This window comes from Astyanax mexicanus, chromosome 1 (assembly GCF_023375975.1).
Source record: "Astyanax mexicanus isolate ESR-SI-001 chromosome 1, AstMex3_surface, whole genome shotgun sequence".
NCBI classification, from domain to species: Eukaryota; Metazoa; Chordata; class Actinopteri; order Characiformes; family Acestrorhamphidae; genus Astyanax; species Astyanax mexicanus.
Genome location: NC_064408.1, coordinates 79,608,581 through 79,630,471, shown reverse-complemented (window position 1 = coordinate 79,630,471; position 21,891 = coordinate 79,608,581). Strand labels below are relative to the sequence as shown.

The window sequence follows — 21,891 nt, the reverse complement described above, 5'->3', positions numbered from 1 at the left end:
CAGAAAACAGTTGTTTAAATTGCTTTGACGCGTTAATTGAGAGAGGGCTTGAGTTAATTAGTTGGGTCAGGTGAGCTGAAGGCAGAGCGCCTCCAGGTCCAGGGCTCAGAACCTGCTTTAAAGTTCAGCCACTAGGTGGAGACAGTAGGTCAGACTTGGAGATGTTTTACTGTTAAATCATAGCTTCTTACAGAGGGGTGTGTGTGTAGTCAGTGTTAAAAATGTATCTCCAAAACTACAACTTGTATTGGTCTATTCATTAGAACATTTCTAAAGGACTGTTTGTGGGTTTAAGCTATGTAGTATAAAACAAATGTTGAGAAATAGAGTTTTTCCATTGGACACTGTGTGTACTAATCATTGAAAAGTGACTTTATTTTAGTAATTCAGTTCAAAATGTGAAGAGTGATCTATTTTAAGCATATATTTATTTAATTGTTAATGATTATGGCTTACAGCCAATGAAATCCCAAAAAAATCAAGTGTCTCAAAATTAGAATATTATAGAACTGGAAAATGAAATCCACATCTCCATAGAAGTAGTCAGTAGAGGGAAACATGAAGTGCTGTAAGAAACACTGCACTGACATTAGACTTGATGTAACACAGTGGACCAACACCAGCAGGTGACTCTCCAACCCATTACTGATTGTGGAAACTTCATACCAGACCTCAAGCAGCTTGAACTGTGTCTCTCCATTCTTCCTCCAGACTCTGCTCCCTTGATTTCCAGATGAAATGTTACATTTATTAATGTACCAATTGGTCTTATATAGTATTCTAATTATAATAACACTATTTTTTGGGTTTTCATTGGCTGTAAGCCATAATCATCAACAGTAAAATAAATACACGCTTAAATAAACCACTCTGTATGTAATACATCTATCATGAGTTTCAAGTCATGGCATATATAATATTTATTATATTGCTTACACTTGCCACGGATGAGATCATCTCTTTGTTTTTTGTTTTGTGTTCTAAAACACACAAAGGAAACAAAAGTGAATAACAAAAAATGCAATTGCAATCACATTCTGTGAGAAATACTTTATTTTCTGGATAAATTTCAGAGATACCAACACTTCCAGCCATGACTGTAATTTACTTGGTTCAAATTCACCACTATAAGCAGAGTGTAAGTTGTCAATGGAGGGTCAGGTTTTGTTGAAACTACTTTTTCCCTGCTCAACCAGTCAAAAACAAATAAACTTGACAAAAACAACACAAACAGAATCCAAAGGAGATCTGACAAGTATGCAACATGATTTATTAGTGCAAAATTCAAATGCCTAAAACAGATATTCCATGATGTTCCTCAGAAGTGGAATACATGGACACATTTATAATTGGGTACATTCTGTGTAAACACACAGAATGACACTAACTATTTTTAAGTGCTTGAGTGTTGGGTAAGAGTATTGCACTGTAACTGTGTGCAGCAACTGAAACGTTTCATCCTGTTCCAAAGTTCAGACTGTGTAGTTTTGCTGATGTGCACCCTGCCAAACATTTCCAAATTATATATAAAAACAGAAACACAAGTCTTCATGATAAATGCTACAAAACTGATAACCAGTTAAATGCTCTAAATGGTTCACAAAAAAAAAAAAAAAAAAAACACAATTACATAGAAAACACTTGTATTTGATCAGAATAACAATGATTTATATAAAGAATTTTTTCACATTCAGACAGGACTGGGCTGCAAGCTGCCATCAATATCCTCTTTTTAATTTTTCTTCACCATCAATTATTGTCTGATGCAAACTTTTCCTGGCATCTTCAAAATTTGGATTCATTTCCAGTGTCTTTTTGAAGTCACTCTCAGCATCCTGAAAAAAACCTGCAAAGGCAATGGAAAATGTAGCAAAATATGTTACTTCTGAAACTTCTGATGTTTAAATATTAAATAAAACATTAATAAAATAACATGGCAAATAAAATAACTCAGTTTATTTAAAATCTGCATAAATTGACTTAAAACAGTCGACACCTGTACCTAATACCTATACCTAAGGAATCTGGACCTACCTAATCTATATCGTATTAATCCTCTGTTGTAATATGGCACCTCAAACTGTCTGTCCACCTTTATTGCTGCAGTGTAGTCATCCATGGCTTCATAGAAGTCCACCCTGAAATATTTCACTTGGCCACGGTTATTGTAGGCAATAGCCAGCTCATTAGCATCACATTCCCTGTAATAAGAAAAGATGATGTTTAACTGTATATCTAACAGTATTGAGACACACCTTCTTTGAGATCTGTTCGTTAACAAGCACTTTTTGAGATGAAGTTTATCTATTTATTTATCATAGGTAACCGATTTTACTTCCCATAGTCACAGCATGTTTCAACATCTAGTCTAGTCTACAAAAATGAATACCACTAGTTTCAGGAGAAACACTGTATTAGCAGATGTCTACTCATTTAACGAAGCAGCCCTTAAGATATTTTCTTTTAAAATCAAAGTCAGTAGGAAGATAACAGGAAGATAACAAAATCCTGCAACTAACAACAGCACAGCATAAATACACAAATATTTTGTCTGAGCAGAACACAACAGCAGCTACAATCTGGTAATGGTTCCACAAAGACCCAGAATCATGGTGACAGCTTTTCCTGCATAACTGGACAAACCCTGCACAGCTAATGGCACTGAGCTACTGTAAATATGGAGACATCTAAAAAGCAAACTCTTCTCCTGTTTATTCACACAATATTAAACCAAAGAAACACATTTCTAAAAAAACAGAGAGCTGATGAGCTAAAAAAAAAAACAATAAAATCAGCAGATTAAGCCACGTGATACAAATATGGACGACAATGCAGATTGTTTAGCAAACTTCTGTGCACTGACACACAGTCACCAGAAACTTACAGAGTGCCAGTTTCAATAAATTATACAGTGTATAGTTTCAAAAGTGTATAATGTTACTTGTAATTAAACTGTAGTGACTTCAATTTAAGGCGTATATATTAGTTAATCAACTGGGTTAGCTATCTCTGTAGATGATACAAAAATGCGAGTTTTAATGTGCTACAAAGGAAATACCAAAACACAACTGAAAATAGTTTATTTTAATAGTTTTTGATCACTACATTTACATCCCTGCTATACAGCTGGTAATATGAACATAGCCTATGCTGGTGAAGAGTTCAGAGTTAGCGATCTGGTCTAACAGCATGCTTTTCTGGTTGACCAGCTGGAGTTTTCAGCAGGGATGTATTAAGTATTAAGGCACAAACAGATGCAGGTCTAGTTAGACTTTAACTGACTAAGTTACATCATTTTCTAGATTACTAGCTAAGTTAGTTAGTTAACTACCTTATCCTGACTGCAGTGTTTAACTCTGAGTTGAGGACTCGTAATGAAGGTTATTAAACACAGGTTTAGCTGAGTATTCACCCGGTGGTGGTGCAGGTGTTGATAAACTGTGTGTAGAGCTCCTCGGCTTGATGAAAGTTTCCGCTGTTGAACTGGAGGTGAGCTTCTTTCAGCAGACCTGCAGATCTCTCTCTGAGCTCCTGAGTCTCCATGAGCTTCAGCTGCTGCTGTGTTTCTCGCTGAGTGTCGGACACTCTGGTGGTGCTGCAGCCCCGTGTCCTCACACTGCGCCCCCGCTGGACAGGAGCCGAACTGAGCCCTGAACGCTCACAACATATCAACACATAGTTCACACTTAGGGCTCTATCTAAGGCTAGCCACATTGCGTAAATCAGATTTTTTGGCTAGATTGGATCTTGACGGTTCACATTCACAAATGTAAGTGACCTGTATCTGTGTGTAATGTGAACGAATCTGTCCCTGATGAAACATCTCACATGAGCACGCTGATACGTGTATAGTCGTCGCCTTCTTATAGCTGCACAGCTGCACCAAGAGATGTGTGGGTACAAGAAAAGAAAAGAAAAGAGAACAAAAGAAAAAAGACACATTAATTCAGATTTGACCGTTCACATTCATACATATCCGATTTAGCACCACATATGGAAGTGGCTCCCCAGATAGCAAAATGCATTAGGCCTGGATCTGGGAGGGAACTGTCATGAAATCCGGGCCAGATTTTTGTGTTTCTTCGGCCCAGAGCAGCTCAGATCCACTTACCACTTACGGTGGTTCAGTGAAGCGGCAGCTGTGAATATCAAACCAACTTCAGCCGGGGAATACGAGGCTGCGAATATCGAGCCAAACAAATCTGGAGCTGCGAATATCAAACCAACTTCAGCCTCGTTACTCCTGCTGACCAGCTGCATTTTTACTGCTATAATACAGCATATCTTAGTCCTGGTCCTGGCGCTACCCTGCTCTGTACTTTAATGAGGTGTCACTGCAGATCTGATTTGAAAGAAAAAAAAAAGGATTTGGCACGTTCTCACAGCCATAAAAAAAAAATCAGATCTGAGCCACATTCAAAAAAACAGATTTGAGTCACTTCAGCCTGGTAATGTGAACACAGCCTTCTCCTTAATGTCGACCTTAAAGACCTTAAATGTTTTTTACGCAATTTCACTGTCACAGACAAATATCCTGAGTCAGGATAAAATCATAAAAATCTTGCTAGAGTCGAGTTGCAGTTGCATCATCTCGAATGTTCAGTAAGGTAGTTTGGATTGAAGGTTTATTAAGTCAGTCTTTTTCTTGTCCTGACATTCAGATAAAAGCAACCGTGTTTAATATTATCATAACTCTTAAGACTTACGCAAATAGTGACGTGAACAATGTCAACAACCTAAAGAAAAAGAGCTAAAGAAAGCTGCAAGTCAAGCGCAAGAACATGTCCGTTCACTTAAACAGGGTCGTGTCTACATTTTGCAGTGTCTTGTCTTTTTGGCTGTTTTTTCTAAACAAATCACTGCACACAAAGGCAGCTGTGGCCAATAGGTGCTTCTGTTTCTGCTCCGCTGTTAAACAGCTTCTCTTCCTGTTAAACTCCACCTGAAGCATGATGGGAAATAATCTCAGAAAGAATCTAGTTGCAGTCTTGCACATAGTGAACCTGCAAGATCATCAAGGCTTTGTATATTTTTAGTCTGTGAGTAAAAATTCGATGTGAGAGGGAGACAGAATTTAGTCTATTAAAAATCTTTTCAGAGTCTCTTCGAAGTCGTCTAGTGTATGTTTAGCTGTTAAGGCATGTCACAATGCTCACAATGCTATCTTACACCCAGCAAGCAGTCTAAATAGTGTGTTTAAATTGTGCAGGAGTTTAGGAATATATCTACACTGATGGGCGTGGTGATCTGGAAGTGAGGTGTGTTCAGGTAATTTTCTGACATATTGCTATCTTGGCTACAGTTAACACAGGTGTGTCACAGACAGAATACAACCTAGACGACAGTCAATCATCAGACATTTATTAATGCTATGTATATCACCACTTGTAACAAACACACGGTCACACAGCAGTGAAAAAAACAACTTTTACATGAAAAATATACAGAATACACAGTGAAATATAATTAATGTTCCTGTAAATGAGCTGCTCACACACCTTCACAGCATGACTGCTCAGTCAGAAAGCACCTGGCTCTTAAAGGGAATGACAAGTGACACACTGATTTGTTTACTTCACATTACACGTCAAACATACCTATGATTATCAAAAAATGTTAAACTGAAATATGTTTTATACTTTAGATTCTTCTAAGTAGCACATTTAGCTTTGAGGACAGATCTTTGCTGTTTTTCCTTTACACTGTTAAGCTCTAGATCCTCCTAAATCACCATCTCAGTTGAGTTTAGATCGGGGGATTGTGAAGGTCAGACACTTTTTTTACTACTTAATTCCATATGTGTCCCTTAATTGTTTATATATATCTAATATAAATCTACAATGTAGAACATAAATTAATAGACATAAAGAAAAATATTGAATGAGAAGGTGTGTCCAAACCTTTGACTGGAACCTTACATGTAAACATGCGTAAAAAAAAAAAAAAAAAAAAAAAAAATATATATATATATATATATATATATATATATATATATATATACCTAATATAACTATTTGTTCAATAACTAATAATTGAACAAACAAATGTAGAAATGCTACATGGTAAAATTGAATGTTATTTGGTGAGGTGTGATCATATATCATTTAGTATCCGCCCTTCTAATATTCGGATTGGACAAGAATTTAGCATGTTTTTCATTCGAGTCTTCAAATAGAAAGTTCTCACAGGCACACTGGTGTAAGTCTACAGCAGGAGCCGGGTAGAGTAAGCAGATCACCTGGACACAATGAAGTCCTTCTTTGGGTTTTTTCTCTGCTGCCTCTGGTTTCTCCTGCTGGATATCTCTGCAAGCTACAATCTTAATAATCCATCGCCGATTTTAGCTCAGAGTTATGCGCAAAGAAGAAATTATGGGAATCCACCAAATTCCAAACCACCACAGAGGACACTTAACCCAGCAGGTGTGTTTGAATTTCTATATGGTTTTGTAGAGTTACTAAATGGTATATAGAGTAAAGTAAAGTAAAAACTGTGTGATTGTGTTTTTGTGTTACAAAATATTATAATAAGTAAGGGCCAGTTTCCTACAAAGGCACTGAAGGTTGTCTTCCAAGAATTTTTATTTAATTTCTTTTTTTTTATTTGAAATTTGTATTTGAGAAAAGTATGTGTGTTTTAGAATAAAATTGTAACTTTTTAAGAATGATTGGTGAATTTGCCCATAGACTACACTTTGCTTTCAATGGAGAATTCTTAGTTTGAGTGGTATTTATTCCAAGACTAGGCTTAATTGCTGTCTGAATTTACTTAAGAATTTACTCAACCAGTTTAAGCCTAGATACAGACTTTGACTGACTGAGAGTCATTTAAAAATCTCTTTAGGCTTTCTGACATATCTGGCATTTTGTCTCAGTCTGAATCAGAGCGAATGGAATATTGCATTTTATATTTTTTCTTGATGCACCACATTCATAAAATAACCAAAGAATTAACAAATGAAAAATGGTGACTTTCATTTTTGTCACAATAAATGTATAACCTGATCTGTCTTGCAGATTAAGATGCATCATATGCATTTTTAGTATTTTTTAACATTAAGTGCATGTTTGTTCACAAAAACATGTGTTACACACATCGATATAATATTAAAAATTGTGTTTTCCAATCAGAATTGTTGCATAGTGTCAATTACCACAGAAAATAGTTTTATATAATTTTCCCTGTACTTAAATAATATTTTAAAAAATATTTTACACTATTTAACTATTATGTGATAAAAATGTTTGATTATATTAAATAGTCCTATTTATGACACATTTGGCCACTGGCTTATTTTTCTATTATGTTTGTGTATATGTATACACATACTACATTATTGAAAATAGCTCTCTTTGGTAATTGACCAAATGCTAGATTTGAAAACACTGGGTATTTATTTAATAAATTTCAGGTATTCCATGCCTCTACAACTTTTAAAAAGTTGTAACATTTAGGGGCATGAATTATACTTGCATATTTTTAAACTGTCTAACAAGTCTGTTTTACTGTCCCCTTTTTTTGTCTTGCTTATTTGACATACAATGCTCCCCCTTGGTGGTCCATAGTGCACACCAGACATTATAGGTTTAATGGGCTCCACTATCTTCACAAAGACCAGCCAATGATGTTGCCACAGTTGGCAGCCTATCCTGGAGCCACCAGTCCTTCTCCAGCCAAGCGCTATGACTGGAAAAAAGACTTTTCACTGTTAGACAAAAAGGCAAAGCAGCAGCTGAAAGGTGAATGGGCACCAGTAGTTTGTCGCAAGGCACCCGCTCCTGAAGAATCACCTGCAGGTTCTCAACAACACGTTAAAGGACAACCACTTGCAGTTCAAGGACAATCACTTTCAAGTCCAGAAGATTCACATGCAGTTTCGAAACAATTAAGGATTGATTCAGAACAACCAAGGGTAGTTCAAGAACAATCACTTGTAGTTCCAGAAGAAACGATGATTTATTCAAAACCATTAAAGGCAGATACAGAACAATCACATATAGTTCTAGAACAATCAAATGTAGGTTTAGACCAATCAAGGGTAGATTCAGAACAAACAAGAATAGTTCTAGAACAATCACATGCAATTCCAGACAAAACAAGGGTTGATCAGGAACAATTTTCAGAACAACCAAGGGTAGTTATTGAACAATCAAGTGTAATTCCGCAAGAAACAAGGGTAGATCTAGACAAATCAATGGTATTTATAGAACAATCACATGTAGATCTAGAAGAAACAAGTGTTGACCCAGAACAGTTTGGAAGAGATGGAAAACAAACACATGTGTTTTCAGAACAATCAAGGGTTGATCCACAACAACCAAGAGTAGTTTCAGAACAATCACATGTTGTTCCAGAAGAATCATGGGTAGATTCAGAGCAACCAACAGGTGTTCCAGAACATCCCAGGGTAGATCCAGAACAATCCCATGTACTTCCAGAACATTCTAGAGTAGATCCAGCACAATCATTCGGAGTTACAGATCATTCCAGGGTAGATCCAGAAGAATCACATGAAGTTCCAGAACTGTCATTTACGGATCCAGAGAAATCTTTTGTAATTCAGTCACCTGTAGATCCAGAACAATCACGAGCAGGTCAAGTACACTCACAGGCAACACCAGAACAATCATTTACTGAACAACCAGTAGTGGTAACTACAGCACCAGTGACAACATCTTCCCCTGTTTACCCTCGGACCTGGGTAAGCTCAACAATGCTGCCAAATCTCTGGCAGCCAAAACCAACTCTGACACCAGAACTGTACCCAGAAGCCACCTCAGCCCAGTCTTTACCAGCGTCCACACTGTCACCACAGCCGTATCCTCACATGCCCTCAGTCCAGCCACAAGCTCCAGGTGGAGCACAAGGTGACATAGACACTATAGGGAAGACAGGTAGCAGATTCTGCTAGGAGTCAGTGTTTGGCATATTTACTTTAAAGCACAGTGTTTAAGGTATATTTAGTAGTATGGCATCATTGATCCTTTAATATTGACCAACTACTACCAGTTCATTTGATTTCAACCATAAAACAAAAAGTCTTCAATTAGATATACACAACTGAACATAATTAACTAACATCTATTTTGAAGGCCATGTCTGGTAACATTCATCACTTTCAACATTTCTTTCCCCTGAAGCATTTTAACAAATTATTTCAGATTATATACAACAGCCCTGAATGCCAAGTGTGCAGCACGGTTTCTGATTTTGCTTCTCAAACACACCTGGTTAACTCTTCTGTTAACTGTCAGGTTTTAATGGGTGTTTGAACAAGAAAATCACAAAACTGTGCTAAATACCAGTTCTCCAGGTCTAAAAAACAGGAACCCTACTCCACATCATAAGTTAAGGCAGAGCTGTGCTCTAAATTTGAGTTTAACAAAATACATTTGTACAATGTATGTATCAAATTTTAACAAAAACTCACAAAAAGACATGGTTGATTCATAGACAAACTAAGCCATGGCACAAAAATATCAGTTTGCGCTAAAATGAGTATGCATATCATTAATTAATAATAACTGCATAAAGAAACATTACTTAACATATCGAAAAGGCAAAAGCTACCAAATAAAAAATAGGCAGTATATCAACTTTTGGTTTTGAACCATTTTAAATTCTGGCACTGTTAAACAAAGTTGATTCATAAGTTTGTTTAGGATGATGTCTTTCTACTGAATCTACCTTTAAGACTGATTTAATCAATTACCAAGTTCTTAAGTTTAATGTTTTTTTTACTATTATAATTATTGCCTTCCTAACATTAGTAAAAGCCAACTAAACTCACTAGCTTCCCGCTTTGCATGCAATCTAATGCCAGTGCATGCAACATGTCTGTTAACAAGTAAGTGTGTTTGTTTTGCTTTTGTAGTTAAGAGTCAGTTTTTAAAGGGTTAAGACATCAATAGACTACATATATTTTAAAGGGAAATATCTGTCATTAAACTGTAAAATCTGAGGAGTTAAGAGTCCTCAAATTGATTGAGGACACATATTAGTTTAAACAATTTAAGTTTAATAACGCTTATATAATATTGTTTATATTTTATATAATTTTATCTTGAACAACCATCTGAACTCATTACAAACAATGCACATACATAGTAAATTAACTTACCTAAGGGCAGTGGGGTTAAATAACTAATTGCCTGACATATTAACACTTTAATTTATATTGTACTGTAGCTTTCAATCAAAGCAAATCCACACTAAGCAGAGAGACTGCTCTAATAATACTCAATACTGGGGCCAGGCACCTATGTCAGCATATAAATTACAAGTGATTGTAAGGAGGAAGGAAGCCTGGGGGCAGCAACTACATACTGATGATGAGAGAGAAAGTTCACTATTTTTCACTGATACAACTCATTTCAGACAAATGTTGGATAAGAAGATGTCTATAGGTTTTTGGACATGTATTATTGTCTCTAGGTTTCTTCTTCTTTTCAATTTACCTTTATATGTCATGGCACCGGTTTAGCGTGGCTCAATGTTATACTAAACTCTTAGGCCTGCTCTTAGTAGTTTGTGCACTAAGATTGTTTTGAATGATTTAGCATTAGTCTTACTAACCCTCTTATCAATAAACTAATATGCCCTTATCATTAAACAGCGTTAATAATCAATAACTAGGTGTTTCTTTTTCACTTCAGCTTCTGATTCCCAGTGCAGGAGCCGCCCACTGGATCTCGTGTTTATCATTGACAGTTCTCGCAGCGTGCGACCAGGTGAGTTTGAGAAGGTCAAGGTGTTCCTGTCGAACATGGTGGACACACTGGACATTGGTACAGATGCCACCCGGGTTGCTGTGGTGAACTACGCCAGCACTGTCAAAATCGAGTTCTTCCTCAAGGACCACCTCAAGAAGGACAGCATAAAGCAAGCCATCAGCCTCATCGAGCCCCTGGCCGCTGGCACCATGACCGGCCTGGCCATTAAGAAGGCCACGGATGAAGCCTTCACTGAGAAATCAGGAGCGCGGCCCAAGTCCAAGAAGATCTCAAAGGTGGCCATCATTGTCACAGATGGGCGTCCTCAGGACCAGGTGGAGGAGGTGTCTGCTGCAGCTCGGGCCGCAGGAATCGAGATCTACGCTGTGGGAGTGGATCGGGCTGACATAGTCTCGCTGAAGCTCATGGCCAGCAACCCCCTGGAAGACCACGTCTTCTATGTAGAAACCTACGGAGTCATCGAGAAGCTCACCTCCAAGTTCCGGGAGACTTTGTGCGGTAGGAATATGAGGGGGTGGGAAGGGGCGTGTTTTTTTTCTGTCATAAATAAATTTCCATTTCATGTCTGTATAGATAACAACATATAGTTACTGTAAATACTCTGCCAGTCAAAACGAATTGTACATATAATCGCTGTCCAATGAAATATATGTATGTCCAAAAGAGCAACTTTACAGAAGAGAGATAAAACCTTCTTTAACTTTCAGTGGAAGTCAATGTAATTGACTAATTGACTGTAATTGTTTATAGAATTTCCCAAATAAATTTTAACACATTGTAAGGGGCAGATTGTGTAAAAACTAAAAATTGAGACAAAAATGGAGATACATGATTTTCATTGAACAGTAACATATGCACTCATGTCATACAGTAATGTTTAGTAACTATTTTTGGTTTGTTAACTATAACAGAAAATATCCAGACCAGTCAATTATGTTGAAATAAATGTTTCTAAAAATAATATACATAAATATCTGTCACATCTTAAATTATGTTTGTTGAAATAATTATTAACTTGTATGGATTTTTATTTGCATAAACAGAAAAAAATTGTTGCCCACAGACTGAAAACCACACGTCTTTTGTTAAATATTACACTGTTTAAAATGACTTCAAATATGTTTAGTATGTTTAATGATTACCGACAACAACAAAATATAGACCAAATAGTAACAGTTCATAGCTATGACTCAGCAGCTCCACGAGACAGGTACACCATCATAGACTGCTTTGTTATACTCTCCATAATTACGTCAATTTCCCAATTATTTGCTATTATTTGCTAAACATCAGTGTATGATATATGTTCATGTGTTTTTGACTGACAGAGATTATTTCCTCATTAGACATGTATAACAAATATTCATAGTCTCTAATAGGCTCATCTGTTTGTGTATTATGTTTATACAGTGTGTTCCTGCATGCGTGTTTGATTTGAATATTTTTCAGATGGTTAAACCCCAATCCCAGAAGCATGTTATATTGACTGGTTATTTTCAATTTCAGAGGCTGTTCCTGCTGATCCTACAAAAACATTATGTGGATAATTTAATTTATCTTTTTCAGGAACCTGATGTCAACCTTGCTTGCTGCTTGCTACACATGCATACAGTTAAATTTAAATTTCACTGAAGTCGGTCGTGGCGAAAAATATTTTTACATTCTTTACAGTGAAATTAACTGGTGTGGAGTTTTTGTGTAGATAAATGTACGCCCCTCCAGTCTGATTCTTTTACCTGTTAAATCATATGTATCATGTATAATGGAAAAAGCTTGTAAGATAAGAGTGTAGTTTGGTAGGGGAATATAGAACACATCATGCAAACTGTCGGCTCCTGTAATCGTCTGGAATCTGCTACAGGGGCTTTAACAGCTCCAAATCAGTAACCATAGCTTGTTCCAGGTCTGGATGCCTGTGCCATGGGAAATGACTGCGAGCACATTTGTGTCAGCAGTGGCTCGTCATTTTACTGCAAGTGCCGGAAGGACTATATTTTGAACCAGGACCAGAAAACATGCTCCCTGAAACGTAAGAGTCTGTAGATTTCTTACAGACTAATATTATACTGTTCTTCTATCACATCATGTTCAGTACATGAAGTAATACAGACATGGTAAAAAAAACAACTTTTTGACAAATTGCTTTTATTGTAAAGCTTGCATACAGCGGCACACCAATGAAACCCTACATGACTAACCTATTGCCAAGCTACGCTACCAAAGCTGTGTTTGTCATGACTATGAAAGTCATACAATTCTGCATATTACATGATACATATTAGACTGTTCAAGTGAACAAGCCTGACTATGTGTATAACAAAAATGTTATTTGTTTTTAGATCAATGTCTTCCAAATCCAGCAAGGAATCAGCTGGATTAGGACGAATTACCCATCCTATGTTAAATCAGTGTGGAATTATCATGGATGGTCTTCCTGCATGGGATTATGCAACATTGTGATGTTGAACTAAAGCATGCAGGCAACACTACACTGATTTAAAGTGTTGCAGCTGTTCTTTTGTTGTCAGTAAATCATTCTTTGGTTTGTAACTAGCGGGACAGATGGCAAGTGTTTGGTCCGTCTGCTGGTGGTTCTGTAGGACTGTGGTATTTCAATCCATAGAGCTATGTGCTGTATGGGGTAAAGATATCTTGAAAACCCTGGTCTTGGAGGCCCACTTCCCTGACTTTTTTTTAGTATTTTCCCTGCTCACAACATACGTGATCCAACTAATCAGCTCATTAACAGCCTGAGGTAAAGCGTGTGGGTTAAAGCAGAAAAAGCACTAAAATGTGAAGGGCAGTGGGCCTCCAGGACCTGGGTAGAGAAATACGTGTCTAAAACACATGGTTAGGTACCTTGCTCGAGAACCTTGCTCCTGTCAGTTTATAGAGTTACTGTTAAATAGAATAGTAAGTAAAACATGGAACAGTGCACTAAATGCACTGACTTCATCTGGATTTTAAGCAGCCATAAAATAGCACCTTAAAGTGGCCAACTTTGCCAGATCAACATGCAACATGCATCAACTCTGGCGACCCTCTTTGATGTCAATCGATTTCCAACTCCTTGCATTCCTTAATAGCATAAATGTGGATTGATGTCAGACCCTCAGGTTCTATGCAATGGCTGAGATCAGCAGTGGTCATACAAAGCAGGTACAATTAAAAGGACACATTAGTCATTTACACATCCAGTGATTTAGGCTTACCCACTTCTGTCACATGGCTTCTTTTTTGGCAACTTCATCCACAATTCTTTCTTTCTCCATTAATATCCTACATTTCTGTTTTCAGCAGAAGATATCCACGTTTCTTTCTTCAGGAATGGTTGAGTTGTTTGATACTGTCCATATATTTTCACAACTGCAACTCATTTCAGGTGTAGACTCCTGTGAATTGGGGCATAGCTGTCAGCACATCTGTGTTGGAAACGGTACCTTCTATTACTGCGTGTGTCGGCGTGGTTACGTCTTGAACGAAGACAAAAGAACATGTTCTATTGCCAATGGTGGTGTGGGAAACAGAGGAACCGGCAGTCAGCAATTTACAAACAACAATGGCCACAACGATGGTGAAAGCAGTGCCAGTGAGTTTAAAATGCCATACTGGAAATGGTCATGAACTTGATTTTATGCCATTTCATAGTATATCAGTAATATCATGTCACTGTTGAGCGCACCCTGATAGCAACATTAATGTTGTCCAGGCCTGGCCCATATCTGGCTTGTACTACGACCCAGATATCGAGAGTGCACGTTTACTTTGTTTATCTGTAAATAAAAATACAATAAAATACATAAACAGTATTAATAAACATTAAAACTGGAAGGAATAAAATACAATAATATTTTTATAATAAACTAGTAAATATTGTGATGTGGCCCAGGTTCGGGCCATGTTAATGTTGCTATTAGGGCAGTACTATCCAGTGATATTCAAGTAATGCAAATCATGATAAACAAATGTAGACTCTAGAAATATACTGGCTTCATATGCAATTTAGGGAACACAGTATTGATATGTCTTTGGACTCAACACTTTACCTGACGGGCATCTTTTGGTTGTAATAACTTCTCAATTAAAACAACCATTTTCCATTACAATCCCCATCTTTTTTCACCATCCGACATTCAGTGATTCCTAACCAGTCACTTGTGCTTGATCCACCACTGGACAAGAATAGAGATCTTCTGCTTTTGTCTTTAAGAAACCAAGCTTCATATCATTACACTTGCTTGGTAATCATCTTCCATCATCAGCTCTTTACTCAGGATTCACATCATATGCACACTGAGCTACAGACCGGGGAGCATCTTAGCACATTCTTGTCTTTGTATGGATGGACAGAAACCCTGTGTATCGTTTTCAACTTCTCCAAGTCGGATTCAGATTTCTTGAATTCAGCTTGAAACATTTTCAATCCATGTCCATTGATCTGTCCATTTCTCCTGTATTGGAGCATCACCTTCTTCCATGCTTTACAAAAACCTCACTAAGAAAAACAAATCCTCAAGCCCCTCGGAAAGACTTTTGCTACATTTTTTCAAAACTTGGTCCCTGAAGACTTCTGTACTTGATGAGCTTTTCACCACTGTTGGTGCACTTATTAGGGGTTATTTTAAAGAACTCTTCTTTTAAAACAAAATGATATATTTATTATGATGTGGACCCCTCATTATTTACATAAACTTCATAAAGGATCAAACCATGCATTTTCAGCTATGGCGTGAAACTTTCTTATTTCTTACATTACTTACCAAAAAAATCTTAAACACTATTTGTGAATAATTTAGAGAAATCATCATATGTAATAGAAAAAAAATCAGTGCCTTCAGGAATTTGTGTTGTTTAAGATATTACAAGGCTACTGTAGATTTGACTAAAATACATGGTTCTACCAAAATTGGAACCTTTGATTCCTCTGTTATTATTTCTTTGCTGAAACTTAAATATCTATTGCATAAAAGGACTGTTGCAGTCTAAAGGAAAAGAGACAACCATTAACTGTAGATTTGAATTGAATGAAAATACTGTCCACATTTGGCTGCAGCTGTGACTGATTGCAGGTGCGGATGCCTGTGCTCTGGGTAATGACTGTCAGCACACTTGTGTGGGCAGCGGCTCCTCCTATTACTGCACATGTCCCCCTGGCTTTGTCCTGATGGAGGATAAGAGATCATGTTTCAAGGCCAATGATGATGATGAAGGGGGTGACACTAGTGCCAGTGAGTTATTTGTCATAAATGGCAATGACTTGTTTCATGCTGTTTTATGACTATTTGTAGGATGTAAACTGTATTTTTAGAAACTGTCTGAGGCATTGTGCTTCAGCCTTTTAAACAGAAGTCTTTTCAAGCCACAAACTCCAGACCAGTATATTGTTTTATGTGGGGGTGTGACATCTAGGGTTCTCCAGTACCTGACTTACAGCTTATTGCAGGTTCGGACCAGTGTGCGATGGGGCACGACTGTGAGCACATTTGCATCAGCACTGATGGCTCCTATCGCTGCAAATGCCGGATGGGCTTTATCTTGAATGAAGACAAGAAAACATGTTCACGTAAGACGTTGTTGACCAGGCTATTCAACAGAGGGCATTCCAATGTTCGCTCCAATTAGACACCTTACTTTATTGAATGGTGCTCCTTTAGGAGAGCATAATCTATGTCATTCTAATTCATTCACATAAAATCTCACTTTCCAGTTGCCAGCATCACCTCAAAATGCATTCTTAAATATAATGTTCCTGAATGGTTCTTGGCCTGAGCATTCTTTATGCTTATTGGAAAAACCTGTAATTGGTTTGGAATGCATTATGTGGAATTTACAATGGTTCTTTAAGGAGCTAATCATTTTTTCATTTTTTTTTTATTAAAATTAAGTCCTCCTACCATTGTGACTGGTTGTGGTATGCACTTCAGCATTTGGAATTTTTCAAAAAATTCTTGACTGTTAAAATTGAAACCAGTGATTTTTTTTATGCTGCAATTCACCGATATGGTGGTTGGAGAAACTACAATAGACATTGTAACCCTCTGTAAACATTTGAATAGTCCTGTTGTAGACTGTTGAGAATTAAGTCTAAAAAACACTTCCCCATGATTTTTAAATTAGTTTTATTTGATTTTTACCATATTCAGTTCAGTGGTTCCTCACCATTGTAGTGTTTTCCATACTCTGACACTCTGTAGTTGTTTATTAGGATAGATTTGTCAAAATCCCTAAACTGTGCAGGAAGGCAACACTACAGAACCATAGTTGGGGAACCCTTAAACAATATTAATTTATATTGATATAATAAACAGAACCAGATTAATTAAAAATGTGACTAGATTTCTCCAGTGCCTTACTTAAAGCTTATTGCAGGTTCGGACCAGTGTGCGATGGGGCACGACTGTGAGCACATTTGTATCAGCAGTAATGGCTCCTATCACTGCAAATGCCGGATGGGTTTTGTCTTGAATGGAGACAAGAAAACATGTTCAAGTAAGACCTTGTTGACCAGGCTATACAATTATTGAATTAGACATCCTAAATCGTACTTGAATTTTTAGTATTACCCTTGTGAACTGACATGCCAAATGACCTGCAACAGGAACATTTATTGAGTTCCATGACTTTTGTCATGTCCCATGGAAGCTAAAGAACACTGCACTGAGCTGTGAGATATGCGTGTTGGGTCTCCTACTGTAAATGTGGTTTGTGATTTCTACCAAAGTCACTTAGCCAGATACCGCCACTCACAATCATTACTACCCACTGCGCCAACCATTGTGGCTGGTAATGTCTTCAATGATGTAAAACCCATTTATTCAGGTGTGGGCATTCCAAGATCATTCCCAATTCCATGACATTTGGCATGTCAGTGTGATTCTAGATCCCCAGCTGCCAGAATGTGTATTTTTTGTTAGATGAATAGTTTTTCAGCAGAGTGTGCAACAGAGTACAACAAAATGTTTGATCCTTGATCATTTCCAGAATGAATCAAGGCCAAATCCTCAATAGCCCAGGTCAGCTGATGTTGGCAGTTTTTAGATTAGACTACATATCTACATACTTTGCTACAGGTTATAGGTATCAATTCCAGCTTTCAAGTGTCCTGCATTTTTGAGTGATTTCCCTGCTCAAGCATACCTAATTCAACTTAACAGTTGCGCTGTCAATTATCAAGTTTTATTAGCGTGTCAAGACATGAGTCAACTCTGAAGGTAATTTACTACAGAATAAGAGTAAACATCTAATCTAACAAACCCAATTTAGTTAATAAACAACAGCAAAGTGTGTTAAGATCTTTTCAGGTCTGTAGATTATCAGGACTAGGATGAGGCAGCTCTAAACCTGCTCTTAAAGGTGTAGCTTAATATATATTGTTTTAGGACCTGTGATGGTGATTAAATAGTAACAATCACCATTTTTTCACTGTTGTATTCATAAGCGCTTTGAAACTACCATGAACATTAGCAGAACATTTCAATCTTTAAATTTTATTCTTTTATTCTATTGACAGTGTTTATAGAAACTCTAGTTCAGCAGTGTCAAACAAGCATACACTGATTAATACAAAAGTCCTCATCTGTCTTTAATTGTGTTTTAATCTGGATCAATTCCCTATTGATTCACCATTTTTGCTCAAACTCCAAAACAGGATGTAACACTCCCAATGTTGCAAATTTTTTACCTGCAACATTGCATTAGCTATTGCTAAGTGTTACATTTCACACTAATATACTTCACAAACCAGATGGTTTGTAAGAAGATGCAAGTCTTGAAGTAGAATCTGGTTTGCTCTAAATGTTTTACAGCTTTGAAAATGTGGAATTACACAGAACATATTTAAAGGAATTAAACAAAAATAAATCATCTGAATTCGGTTAATATTATCAGGCAAGCTTGTCAAATGTATGTTTATTTTTATTTTTCATGTTGTTATTGATTAACGATCTTTGCTTTGATGTGAAGAGGTAAAAGTGGAGATAGTGCAAGATCCATGTCTGTGTGAAGCCAGACTGGCCTTCCAGAGGCAGACACAAACCTCTATCCAGAACATCAATTCCAAACATATCCTTTCTATTCAATCTGGATTGTTAGTTTAAACCTCTTTTACCCTGAAGTAGAGATTTCATAGGCCATACTATTGCCTAAATTTAATCCAGTTTATTCCAGTTTCAAACAAAAAGTCTCTGTATCTTAAACTGTGTCTTTTAGTTGGAGATGGCAGTTTACATGTTCACCTTTGACTATGTAAGATACTCTCAAACAAAACAGCTTTAAAAATATCAAGAATGCAGAAATGTTAACCTTAACAGGCGTTATACTAGCTGATGTCACCAGAAAAGTCGAGCAAATGGAAAGAATGCTGGCTCGCATGTAACAGACCATGCTTTGGTAAGTGATTACTTTTTCCAATCACAGACTATAAAAGCTAAATGGATGAACCCCACCACTTACTCTCATTTCCTGAAGGTCATCCTGACATTGTGAAGCTTCAGCTACCTGCTCTGCTCTATGGACCACTGAAGCGGAGGTAAACTCGCCATTGCTCCTCTGTTTCATCAAATCAGCATGACAGACAACCCAGAAGAAGAAGAAGTTTCAAGAACTGATACTCCTCCTTACCCAAAAAAGACAAACAAGAGAAAAACATGTACAAGAATACAAATACACCTATCTGTGTTTTGTTTAATCCACTAAGAGTCTGAGGGCAACATGGAAGAAAGGTTAATCAAATCATTGTTTTGTTTTTATTTTAAGCTATGGCTGCACATAGAATTTCAGCATTTTTTTTTTGCAAATGTACGTATTATTCTGCACAAAATTCACATCACAGACATGCAATGTCAAATTACAAAAAAAAAAAAAAAATTAAGCTGCTTGATACAATAGGGAAATTCTCATTTCTGTGGCATATTTATCAGACAGATTATATCTACCATAACAATATGTATTTTTCTCACTGACTTTTGGTAAATACTGGTGAAATATATTTTTAAAAATCATTTTAATTTCTGTTTTAATATGGGAATCTTTATTGTAGCCAAAAGTGACATTGCTATGTCAGTTTTTTCCAATATTGTGCAGCCTTTTTTTAAGTTTACCACACAAATCTAAATCTAAAGTGATTGTAGAGAATGGCAACAATCACAATATATAAAAGGTACAGTTTTAGAGGCTAATACAATCTCCAATACGTGTGAGGCTGTCTGGTCTTTTAGAAAATATTTAACAAATGCAATAAATAAGCAAACTCATATAAAGTACCCTATATATACACAATATAAACATTATTTTATTATTATTATTATTATTGTTTCATTTAGTTATGAATATGCTTTAATATATTTGTATCTTTTGCTGCATGTTTTACACTTATTTATCACTCTTTTTGTGGAATAGTATTTTATAGATGATTGTAAGTTAACTTAATAGGATTTTTTGAAATTTTAGAGTCTATGGAGTGAGCATTATATGCTGTAATATCTATTATTTACCTGTTGATAAAAACTGAAGAGACAATAAAATAATCATATTCAGCATATACTGAAGTCCAGAAGATCATTGATGTGCAACAGTCAAACATTCCAGGTTAAAACTGTAACGCAGAGATGCTAAACATCCCTTTAACACATCTAGATGTCAAGAAGAGGTAACTGTCTGCTGTCACAGACAAGACAGTGACTGAAGGACTTGGCAAAAGTATGAAATATTTAGAACAACTTCTGAAATATGTGTCTGTCTGATACTTGTGTGAGATGTGCTTGAGTCAACAGTTCCAGGCCTCATCAGAAGAGGGGCACAGACCTGCAGTCGGCCAGCCGGGTTTTTCACTGGAGTGACAAACCATTTGTTTAATCATTCATCCAAGTTCCAGAAGCTTCAATCAAACATTTCCTACCACTTACACACAGAACACTCTGTGTGTAAGTGGTAGGCAATCACAGGCTTCAATATGTGACCCATGTGAGAGGACTGTGGCTGTAGTGTTTGTTAAAGCTGAAAACTAAAAAAAACTAAAATCGGTTTGGTTGCCAGGCAATGCAGGGCAGACTAATGCCCCCCTGCACACACAGACTGCCCTTCACTCGGCGCAGACTTCAAATCTCCATGTTATTTCTCACAGCAAACCCCAACATTTGGGTCTTATGAAGGAGCAGAAAACCTCAAGCCAGTCTGATGGTCTGGCAGCTGCTGAAAAAGTCACTGAGGACACTGAGTTCTTCAGAAAAACATCATAACACATACTGCTCTGCTGCTGCCCTCTCAGTGACCTGCCTCTCTGTGCCCTTTACACAGTGTATCTCCTGATACAGATATATGAATATACAGAACATTAGGAAATTGGGACTGAATCTTCCTGAAGTAGCACATTCTAGTCTGCAATATTAGTTAAATGGGATGATTTTTTTAAAATAAAAAAATAAAAATCATTAGAGTAGCATTGGGTAAGAAAGGGTCAACTGAACAGAAATGTATCGATTTATATTAAAGGGGTGGTGACAATATGCTGTGATGACTACAACTCAAAAAAGCTCTAGTAAATGCTATTTGAACCACCTTCAGAGTTTTTTTTATAGCCGTAATGCAAATACTTTGTATCTCCAAAACGGTACATTAATCTACCAATACCAGTATGACTCCATTATCAGTATGCATATCTACACCTTACAACTGATAAGTTATAGGAGAACAACGTTTTTGAAGCAATTTGGAAAAAAAAAAAAAATTAAGCAATTTGTTGTAAAACATGATGTTGGTGTTTTTTTTTTTTTTTTTTTTTTTTAACTGTTTGCACAGTTGCAAGCTGCAGCTGCTACCAATGTCACCATGCCCAATAAAAAAAAGGTTGCTAGTTGTTTGTTCAAATGTTAATCAAATTGTTAATCAAATTTGCAAATTTAAAAGCTTTTAGGTCAGTCTTGTGGTTCTAAGCATGGGCGTGGTAATGGGGGGAAAAGTGGACCTGACTACCCAGGGCCCGAGTAGGGATTCCCGAATAGGGGCCCACTGACATTGAAAGTGTACAGCGCCCAAGGTTTGCTGCTACACCCCTGGTCCTAAGTGCAGTGTTTGTAGAATAAAAATGTGCTCCTGGTAAAGGTTTTCACATCCTGTGCTCAGATGAACACAGAGGTGAGAAATTCCCTGGATGATCTTGAGG

The 21,891-nt window shown here is 36.9% G+C and overlaps 2 protein-coding genes across 7 annotated transcripts; one reads left to right on the top strand and one right to left on the bottom strand.

Annotated features, from left to right (window-relative positions):
• Positions 1-1,249: 1,249 nt before the first annotated feature.
• On the bottom strand, positions 1,250-3,861 carry ttc32 (tetratricopeptide repeat domain 32). Its single transcript, XM_007253911.4, has 3 exons — positions 3,413-3,861; positions 2,035-2,201; positions 1,250-1,846 (listed from the first exon to the last, which is right to left on the bottom strand). The coding sequence occupies exons 1-3, from the start codon at positions 3,712-3,714 to the stop codon at positions 1,719-1,721; spliced, it is 597 nt and encodes a 198-aa protein (XP_007253973.3). The 5' UTR covers positions 3,715-3,861; the 3' UTR covers positions 1,250-1,718.
• Positions 3,862-6,195: 2,334 nt separating this feature from the next.
• On the top strand, positions 6,196-20,271 carry matn3a (matrilin 3a). Of its 6 annotated transcripts, none has more exons than XM_022662984.2 (10): positions 6,219-6,422; positions 7,566-8,867; positions 10,656-11,231; positions 14,122-14,322; positions 15,803-15,961; positions 16,177-16,296; positions 17,103-17,222; positions 18,696-18,794; positions 19,052-19,121; positions 19,200-20,271. In XM_022662984.2, the coding sequence occupies exons 1-9, from the start codon at positions 6,248-6,250 to the stop codon at positions 19,105-19,107; spliced, it is 2,808 nt and encodes a 935-aa protein (XP_022518705.1). In that variant the 5' UTR covers positions 6,219-6,247; the 3' UTR covers positions 19,108-19,121; positions 19,200-20,271. The 6 variants fall into 6 exon arrangements, with proteins under 6 accessions (XP_022518706.1, XP_022518705.1, XP_022518702.1 ...); XM_022662981.2 differs by having other exon boundaries at positions 14,116-14,322; XM_022662985.2 differs by lacking the exon at positions 7,566-8,867 and having other exon boundaries at positions 6,196-6,422; positions 14,116-14,322.
• The last annotated feature ends 1,620 nt before the right edge of the window (positions 20,272-21,891 follow it).